Consider the following 10,676-nt stretch of genomic DNA (forward strand, 5'->3'; position numbering starts at 1 on the left):
CCCACACTCCTCACACACACCACAAACCCCTTACTCCTCACACACACACACACACACACACACACACACACACACACACACACACACACACACCACAAACTCCACACTCCTCATACACACCACAAACCCCACACTCCTCACTCTCACACACACACACACACACACACAAACACACACCACAAACTCCGCACTCCTCATACACACCACAAACCCCACACTCCTCACTCACACACACACACCACAAACTCCACACTCCTCATACACACCACAAACCCCACACTCCTCACTCTCACACACACACACACACACACCACAAACCCCACACTCCTCATACACACCACAAACCCCACACCTCACTCACACACACACACACACACACAAACCCCACACTCCTCATACACACCACAAACCCCTTACTCCTCACTCTCACACACACACACCACAAACCCCACACTCCTCATACACACCACAAACCCCACACTCCTCACTCTCACACACACACACACACACACCACAAACCCCACACTCCTCACACACACACACCACAAACTCCACACTCCTCACACACACACACACACACACAAACACACACCACAAACTCCACACCCCTCACACACACCACAAACCCCTTACTCCTCACTCTCACACACACACAAACTCCACACTCCTCATACACACACCACAAACCCCACACTCCTCACTCTCACACACACACACACACACACACCACAAACCCCACACTCCTCATACACCACAAACCCCTTACTCCTCACTCTCACACACACACACACACACAAACACACACCACAAACTCCACACTCCTCATACACACCACAAACCCCTTACTCCTCACTCTCACACACACACACACCACAAACTCCACACTCCTCATACACACCACAAACCCCACACCTCACTCTCACACACACACACACACACACACACACACACACACACACACACACACACACACACACACCACAAACTCCACACTCCTCATACACCACAAACCCCACACCTCACTCACACACACACACCACAAACTCCACACTCCTCATACACACCACAAACCCCTTTCTCCTCACTCTCACACACACACACACACACACACACACACACCACAAACTCCACACTCCTCATACACACCACAAACCCCTTACTCCTCACTCACTCTCACACACACACACACACACACACACACACACACACACCACAAACTCCACATTCCTCATACACGCCACAAACCCCTTACTCCTCACTCTTTCACACACACACACACACACACCACAAACTCCACACTCCTCATACACACCACAAACCCCTTACTCCTCACTCACTTACACACACACACACACACACACACACACACACACACACACACACACACACACACACACTACAAACCCTACACCCCTCATACACACCACAAACCCCTTACTCCTCACACACACACACACACACACCCTCACACACACCATGAACAGTGTAATTAAATTTGTTGTTTCTACTGTATGTTTATTTTATTTTTGTGGGATATTCTATAGTTTTTATAGTCAGTCACCTCCTATCAATCAGTTCACACAAATTAAACAAATATAAATGTTCTTTTCAACTTTAAAACTATAAACTAACTAACCCTAACCCTAACCCTAGCATTCTCCACTTATAATTTCTGCAAAATAAAATGAGCATAAATGATGTGTACACACACTAAAAGGACACCGTTGTCTCCTTTTACAGCCCTTTATTATTAGTGACCTTTCCCCCAGTTCTCACACACACGCACGCGCCCACACGCACGCACGCACACACGATGATCGTGTTGTAATGGTTGTTTTCTTTATTAATAGTTGATTCGGGGGAGTTTTCTGTTTAAATCTCGCGAGATGTTGATCGTGTAAACGGCTGCATTATTGCATCAATGTGTACCGGAACAGTTAAAGCCCCTGGAGGAAAAACTGACCAATCAGAGGCGAGGAGCAGGACACAGAGCGAGTATAAATAAAGCAGAGACGTACGCGAGCAGGACACGGCGGTTAGCGCGAGACTGAGTCTGTGTGGTCTTATTCGTATAGCAAAATGGAGACGAAGCTGTTGGAGTTCATGTGCATTTTTGTGCTCCTGTGTTCCGGTTCTGGTTCTCCTACAGGAAAAGAGAAGCGCGTGCAATATGCCGCTTGGGATGACGTCAACGTGCTCGCTCACGGCCTGCTGCAGCTCGGACAGAGTCTGAAAGAGCACGTGGACAAAACGAAGGGACAGATGAGGGACATCTCTATTAAACTCCGAGTGTTTAACGGCAGCGTGAGCGAGCTCGCGGCACTGACGCGGCGTCTGCACGAGGAGGGCGAGGCTCTGAAGACTCGAGCGCAGAGTCTAGAAGAGCACGATAACCAGATCCTCAACATGTCCTCCGACCTGCAGGAGAAAACCGGAGAGCTGCTGAGGGACAGGCAGATCGCACACGACAGAATCAGTAACCTGGAGAAGAAAGTGGACAACATGGTGCAGAAAGAGAGGCACGCGCTCAATCATAGTGAGGCACGCGCCATTCAGGTAAGCTTATCTCTAGACAGTAAACACACCTACAGCAATAATTAGTCAGAATTACCTTTCAACCTTACATGCACCACAAGTGTGTGTGTGTGTGTGTGTGTGTGTGTGTGTGTGTGTGTGCGCGCGCGCGCAGTATTTTGGCAGAAGCGTGTTGTACGTGCAGGAACATTTTTTTCCTCCTTCTGTCCTGATCATTCTGTAGAACACAGATTAGAGTTTCAGCTCTGAACCGCACTGCAGCTGTTTTAATGTTCACAATGATTTAAGTAACATAATTCCCGGTGTATGATTGTGTGCGAGCGCACAAAAATCTAATTTTATTTCACACTTGTACAGAGTACGAAATGTAGTGAAATGCTTTTTTTTTTTTTTTTTATTTTTATTTTTTTTAGGTTGTCCATCATGTAAATAAAAAATATAAAGTTTACCAAGTAAAATATAACTTGGTATAGCAAATACACCACACACTCACGTGTCCATCACTCAGCTGTTATTTATTCTAAGGTGCATTTAAAATTTCACCTTCCACATGCTTTTTCTTTTGTATAATTAAGTTGCTGCTGGAGGCACAGAATCAGCGAATTGATGAACTTGTGGAAAGAATTAAACAGCAGCAGGAGAAACTGGACAAACAGAACATACGTATTCGAGCTCTACAGAATCAAGTGAGTTACTACTGTAATAGCTTTTAAAATTAGTGCACTCGTTACACTGAAAGCACAATCCTGTTTAAGTGTTAATTATATGATGTGGTTTACAGATGCAAATGAGTAAAGAGAGACCGACCCTGAGCACTGTTCGGACTGAACAACAGGACACACCACCTCATCATGGTGAGCTTTACACCACTCAGATTGTGTACAGATGTGCATTACATTATTGTTCATTAGTTATACAGCGTTTCAACACACTGTTTCAGTAAGACCTACCCTATCTGCTGAACAGGGTGGGGGTGCCAATAATTTGTGCAGGACAATAATCTGTAAAAGAGCACAAATTAAAAGGCCTGATAAACATGAACATTGATTTAAGTGTTTATGTAAATGGGTTATAATCAGCTGTAAAGTTTCCAAATAGGTGAAAGTTGAGGCATGTTGATCTGATCTACAGAGACACTGAGGGTTAGATCAGATTTCTGTCTGGGATCCAGATGGAACACAAATATTTTTGGCTCCTGCACTTTGTACAGACTTTCTGCTGTTTGAGGAGATTTTATTCCGTCACAAAGAAAAATGCAGTCACTACCACGAGCAGTGTGACCTATCACCTAGATCTGAAACACACACACACACACACACACACACATTCAGTCTCTTCTTTGTAATACAGCTGAATTTTGTTGAATGAAATGTAGTGTGAAAATGGAAATGTTTAATTATCCATCACAATATATTTTCAGTTCACTAAAAGATGAGTCCGGCATTTATTGGTGGTGGTTAATGGGTTTGGTGGTCTGTTATTGGAGGTGTTTAGTATCCTGTTTATTCCAGTTTGTCTCCTAGAAGCTCTCAAATGTCGGCACTCGCTGTTCACTCACTGTGACGTCACATGCACAGTCTGTGCACGTGAAGGACGTGTGTGTGTGTGTGTGTGTGTGTGTGTGTGTGTGTGTATAATGAACAGCAGATGAGGGAAGTCTGCTTGGGAACTAGGGGAAAGGTCATGTTTACGCGCTCAGTGCTTCCAAAAGGGAATCTTCAAATTGCTGCAAATGAACAATGGTGCACAAGTGCAAATTTTTTTTTTTATTTATTTATTTTTTTAAACATTTATTTCCCCGGTTCAGTTACTCTGAATAAATAGATTTGACTCCTTTACACTGTTTTTAAAATGCAGTCTTATTTCACAGGAGCAGTGTCAAACTGTCATGACGTTTTCCTGCGAGGAGAAACTAGAAGTGGAGTTTACACTCTACAACCTCATGATTCAACACCTCTCCACGTCTACTGCGAAATAACTGCTGGTAAGAATACAAACAAAAATGCAAAATAAATTACTGTATTTTCCGGACTACGAGCCGCTACTTTTTTCCCACGCTTTGAACCCCGTGGCTTAAACAATGAAGCGGCTAATTTATGGTTGGTTTTTTTTTCTGGGTTTTTCCCGGTTTCACAAACTTCAAGCCAAAATACTGAGCCCCATAACATTAGACCAATGAAATTGCCGAACGGGTTCAGGTGAACCAACGAAACTCTTTGTTTGACCTGCCGCTCACTCTTCCTGTCTACAGGAAATGTGAATCATTCGTCACGCTGAAAACAACCAGGCATGAAAACACACTTCACCTGTGTTCTGAGCTGCACAGCATCGGGAGAAAAGATTCACCGATGGTGATTTTTAAACGCACGACGATGCCAAAAGATAAACTCTCGAGAGAAATAGTTGTGAAAGGAAGGAGGAAGACAGTGAACAATGGCTTTCTTAGTCGGCTACTGTTTAGATACAAGCCGTGTAACAGACACCGTCTTTCATTAAAGTCTGTGTAAAGTTCATTAGTTTCAGTGTAGACACCTGCGGCTTATAGACAGGTGTGGCGTATTTATGTTCAAAATAAACATCTTTGTCAAATTCAGTGGGTGTGGCTTATATATGGGTGCGTTTAATAGTCCGGAAATTACGTTAATAAATTCATGACTACAAGGTTTTTGGGGGTTTTTTTTTTTTTTTTTTAAACAAATCTGTGCAAATTCCAAAATGCCTTTTTGTTCCTATAGGTAAATATAGAGCATACCATATATTAATAACTTTGTGTGTGTAGACGGTGGCTGGACCGTTATTCAGAGACGCCATGATGGATCTGTGGATTTTGATAAGCTGTGGAACGAATATCAAAACGGATTCGGAAACCTTGATGGTGAGATTCTGTTCTAAAAACTATTTTAGCATAGCATTATTGCAGACTTCCTTTTCTTTACAATCCATCAAGGACTCTCATTATGAAACTGATCAGGACTCAGCTGTTTAAAATAAAAGGATTTCTAATATCATGTGCAGGTGAGTTTTGGCTTGGTCTCGAGAAAATGTACCATGTGACAAAAGATGAAGAATTTATTCTGAAGATCCAAATGTCTGACTGGCGAGATGAACGTCAAAGCGTGCAGTACCGTTTCCATCTCAATGGGGAAGACATGAATTATTCTCTTCAAATTCTGGAAAGTCCTGATGGGAATCTGGAAAGTTCTTTAAGCACAGAGTCATCCAGTCTTCCCTTTTCGACTCGTGACAGAGACAACGACCTAAAACACGACTTTAACTGCGCAAAACATCTGTCTGGTGAGTACCATCTGTCTGCTGCACTGAAAAAGGAACTGCCTAAGCTCGGGTCTAACTCGTACTCATCCTCTCTTTTCAGGAGGCTGGTGGTTCAGTAACTGTGGCCGATCAAACCTGAACGGCAGGTATTTCATCACACCTCCCAAACAGAGGCATCAGAGGAAACAGGGAATGTTCTGGAAGACCTGGCATGGTCGATATTACTCTCTGAAGGCCACAGTGATGATGATATCACCTGTTCACTGAACTTTGGTGGTGTTTCAGAATGCGTTGGTGCTCAAAAGATCAGACATGTCTCTATTGGATAAATTTGTAAAGATAAACTGCATTATGAATCTGAGAGAAGCTTCAACCCACAAAGCCAAAAGATCAGATTCCAGTGTTTTGCCGACACCCGGTTCTGCGTGTCAGAACAATTCTGTAGGAATTTTAAAATGCAGAAGATCCCAATAACCTACAGAAAGTTTCAAGTTAATATTCAGAGGTGGCTTAGTGAGATTGTTTGTTTAAAAAAAAAAAAGAGCAATGAATTTATGGACCAAACTGCAGATAATCCACTTTAAGCCTATCAAAGGCATTATTTGAACTTGTGTTCCTGAAAAAAACTCTAAACTAATTGTAATTTTATAAATATGTAAAATGAGTTGTTCAGAGGAGTGTTCTTCAGCAAGTTAGAACCTGAACACATTCCTGAGGACTGACGTTCAGTCACATTGACTGGTGTTAATATTTTACTGCTGTTTTCACTTTAAACATTGAAGTGTGTATTTGTGCAAGTGTTGTATATTAATTATATATTAATATTATGATTACTTATTTGTCTAACTGTCATTGTAGTTGTGGTTAACATTTGTTTCTTTTAATTTATGTTTGTAGTGTTTGGCCTTTTTTATTATTATTATTATTATAATTTTTTTTTTTTTTTACTTGAATTTTTGGTTTCAAAAGAACCAAATAAACAATCTTTCTTACTTCCTCTTTAAAATGTATTCCTCCCCATGGGGGCTGTTGGTGGTATGATGAGGGAGTGACTGAGGGTTAGGGTTGTCTGGTTCGGGGGTGGATGTCTGAACACATCTGCAGCCAGAATGATCCTTGGTGTACGTGTGCACGTGCGCACACACTCAAACTTGTTAAATGGAATCAGTTCAAGAGTTTCATCAGCAAAAAGGGTCATCAAAGGTGATGTAACAAGACAAAGTCCACCTGATTTAACCCTCACACTCATTACAGTTCTAGTTTGTCTTGTATTAAAATATAAAAAAATTAATATGGGCCACCAATTTAGTGGTGGGACTCATACAATTATTCCCTTGTTAATTTTATTTATGTTTGGCATGTTCCAGGGGTTAATTTGTTTGTTTTAAATCTTATGACAAAAGGTTCTCATTGTTTTGAGTATTTATTAACCAAAATTAAAAACAGAAAAGAAAAAGATTGTAGTTCTCTCAGGTGTTACCATTTTCAAATGTGCAGTGCTCCATTTCAGTCTCGCTGTCCTCTTGTCCTAGATGTTCACATTAGCCACAAGTGTAGAGTTTCTTCATTATTCTCCTAAGACCACATGGTTGCTTAGCATGACCAAATCTCAATTGTATGCATATTTGTAGTTTTCATCGATCCAATATCACTTTTTAACTGCTGTAGTTAACCAAAATAATTCAAGCTCTCCCTTGAAAAGCAGAGAAGGAATGAAGTACCATCTATAGATGTACCAGTGCCATTTTGATCCCACTTCATGTGGAGTTTGGACATTGGACCTCTTTGAGTGTTTAAAGGCTCTGGCATGGAGAAGCTGGTGTTGGATTTATAATCTCAGATGTTGAGCTATTTTATGAGTTGCTCAGTAGCTCCTGGTTCCACAATCTCAACTGACTATAAAACTGTAGAAAGAACATCACTCATCACACACTCCAGTGCTCATGTTAGTTCTCACTCTCCAGTGTTCTGTAGTGTTTAAAGACTATAATCACACTCTTGATGTCACCTAAATGATGATGGTTCCCCTTTTGAGTCTGGTTCCTCTCAAGGTTTCTTCCTCATAACATCTAAGGGAGTTTTTCCCTGACCACAATCGCCATGGTGCTCATCAGGGCTTGCACGTCATTGTTCACTGTAACTCTTAAATTCTGTAAAGATGCTTTGAGACAATGTCTATTGTGAAAAGCGCAATAGAATAGATTTTACTTCAAAATTTTGCTTCACAATTACTTAAAACTTTAAAAAAAAAAATAAACATTTATATTAATTTTTTTACTTTCACTAATTACATTTTTACACAAATATCTGTACTTTCTACGTCTTACATTTTTAATTGATTGAAATATCAATACATTGTCTTCTCACTACAACGTTTCCAGACCATCAACCTGATTCCTGTCAATCTCCCACTGGTGCATCATTTCCTGTCTCTCTCACACCACAGACATAGGCTAGTTTATGAAGCTCACAATGAGCAGGCAGAAGGCAACAAGTCTAGGGTTATGAGTGGACGAGACAGAGTGTAAAGTAAAGAAAATAGACGGTGCACTTTTTGCCATCTTAGTCATCTCTCTTTACAGACACACAAATGACCTGAATCTTAGTGAATATTTGCCATAATAAATACGTATATATAGAAAACTCAAAAAGTCTTCTTTTAAATAAATCAATTCACATTGAATACAAATATTCTCTGATTCTGAAATCCGTATGTAAGTTCCAAGAGGTGTAGTTTCTCCTGTATCACCTCATTAACCGTCCGTGTGGAAACAAAGTTTCTGTTTGGTGTCCTGATAATTTATGTACTGTAATTTAAAACACCATAATTACTTTTAAAGGTTTACAAGAATATTTTTTCTTCATGCTCTATGTTGAGTTTGGTTTCACGAATAATAAATATGCATTTGCATTAAGCATCAATATTTGTCCATGTTGATTAGAGTATAAAAAACTTACATTAGGTACATTTAGAACATCTCGATTAAATATTTGAATTGATTCACAGCCCTGATATTAATATGTCGTGAGGTTCAGTTACCAGCATGACACTAAAACAGGTAGTAATAATCACTAGTTTTTACTGAAATACATGTCAGAGCTCAAAATTCTTTACTTTAACTTGAGTAAAAAAGTGTAGCCAGAACTTCAAGTTTTTAAAACATGAGTATCTGCACTTCTATTTAAGTAAAGGATGTTTGTACTTTTGCCACCTCTGCTGAAAAGGCTACGAAACCAACACTGACTAAAAGTCAACAAAAAATTTTAATCCACATGAAAGAAAAATTTAACTCAATATATTTTTGTTCCACGTAAAATAATTGATTTACATGAACACGGTTGTAAATATAAAATTAAGCTTGCTGTGTTTGCTTTTAATGGTGTATACTCATTGAAGCCATGTGTAATTGCACACAAACACACAAACACTCATCCAATAAAACAAGGAAACCCATCCCTGTTTTTACCCTAATATCTTCATATTTAAATGGGTATATTTGATGTTTTCTGTTTTCAGCATCCCAAATTTTTAAAATTCCAGTTGTATTAATAATAATTTATAGAAGAAAAACACCATATTTATAATAAGAATTTAATTTGGTAATGTTTGTTGGAAAAAAAAAATTTCACAGATAAAATCTATGCTAACTGTGTTAGCTGTAAGCTGTGGTATTACACTCACCGATTTCACAAACCAGACCCCGCGTAATTCTTTGTTTGAAACACCAGACGGTGCTGTTGTATTTCCATAACCGTTAAAATGTTGTTGTAGTGGGTAGGCGGTGCTGCTGTGATCAAGATTCAAGAGAGTCAAGAGTCAAGAGGCTTTTATTGTCATGTCTATACAATATACACAGTGGTACACAGTACACAGTAAAAACGAAACAAAGTTCCTCCAGAACCCTGGTGCAACACTAAACAACATAGAGCTACAACACACAACATAAAGCTACATAAAGTGCATCGAGTGCAACCGAGTGCAAACAGTGCAGACGAAAAACAGTACAGACAGACAGTACAAACAGACAGACAGACAGTACAAACAGACAGACAGGCAACACAAGACAGTGTAGGACAATACACATAACACAAGAGAGCGCCGACCGGTAAACCTACAGTTTACTCTGAATATACAGTACTGTGTAAGGAGAACTATAAAGACTATAACTCAGAAACAGTAGCAGTCAAGAGGTGCAAAAAACAGCATGTAAACGGTGTAATATGGTTAAGTATAAATAATAATAAATGGTGGTGGAATGGATTGAAAGTTTCAGTTTAGTTCTGTGTATTGAGAAGCCTGATGGCTTGCGGGAAAAAGGCTGGATGTGACGGCCCGAATGCTTCAGAACCGCTTTCCTGATGGCAGGAGGGTGAAGAGTGTGTGTGACTGGTGTGTGTGAGGGGGGTGTGGGGTCGTCCACAATGCTGTTGGCTTTGCGGTGCAGCGTGTGGTGTGAATGTCCTTATAAGAGGGGAGAGATAGGGGGAGACTCCGATAATCTCTGTAGGGTCTTGTGATCCGAGACGTTGCAGTTCCCAAACCAGGCAGTGATGCAGCTGCTTAGGATGCTCTCAATGGTCCCACTGTAGAACATGGTCAGGATGGGGGGAGGGAGATGAGATTTCCTCAGCCTTCTCAGGAAGTAGAGATGCTGCTGGGCTTTCTTGGCAAAGGAGCTGGTGTTGAGTGACCAGGTGAGGTTATCCGCCAGATGAACACCAAGGAATTTAGTGCTCTTGACGATCTCCACTGAGGATCCATCGATGTTCAGTGGAGAATGGCCGCTCTGTTCTCTCCTGATGTCCACAAACATCTCTTTGGTTTTGACAACATACAGAGACAGGTTGTTGGCTCCACACCAAGTTGT

At 40.7% G+C, this 10,676-nt stretch overlaps 1 protein-coding gene across 1 annotated transcript; it reads left to right on the forward strand.

Moving 5' to 3' along the window:
• Window positions 1-1,962: 1,962 nt before the first annotated feature.
• Window positions 1,963-6,800, forward strand: angptl4 (angiopoietin-like 4). Its single transcript, XM_046876618.1, has 7 exons — window positions 1,963-2,556; window positions 3,111-3,221; window positions 3,317-3,389; window positions 4,406-4,519; window positions 5,315-5,410; window positions 5,551-5,829; window positions 5,909-6,800. Exons 1-7 carry the CDS (start codon window positions 2,080-2,082, stop codon window positions 6,073-6,075), a joined length of 1,317 nt encoding a protein of 438 aa, XP_046732574.1. The 5' UTR covers window positions 1,963-2,079; the 3' UTR covers window positions 6,076-6,800.
• The last annotated feature ends 3,876 nt before the right edge of the window (window positions 6,801-10,676 follow it).

This window comes from Silurus meridionalis, chromosome 20 (genome assembly GCF_014805685.1).
Source record: "Silurus meridionalis isolate SWU-2019-XX chromosome 20, ASM1480568v1, whole genome shotgun sequence".
Lineage (NCBI taxonomy): Eukaryota > Metazoa > Chordata > Actinopteri > Siluriformes > Siluridae > Silurus > Silurus meridionalis.

What these genes read in the sequence shown, in the direction of transcription:
- angptl4 (XM_046876618.1), top strand. Translation starts at nt 2,080, where the DNA reads ATGGAGACGAAGCTGTTGGAGTTCATGTGCATTTTTGTGCTCCTGTGT. An exon ending in GTGAGGCACGCGCCATTCAG is followed by an intron (nt 2,557 to 3,110) that starts GTAAGCTTATCT and finishes TGTATAATTAAG; the next exon opens with TTGCTGCTGGAGGCACAGAA. An exon ending in TTCGAGCTCTACAGAATCAA is followed by an intron (nt 3,222 to 3,316) that starts GTGAGTTACTAC and finishes TGTGGTTTACAG; the next exon opens with ATGCAAATGAGTAAAGAGAG.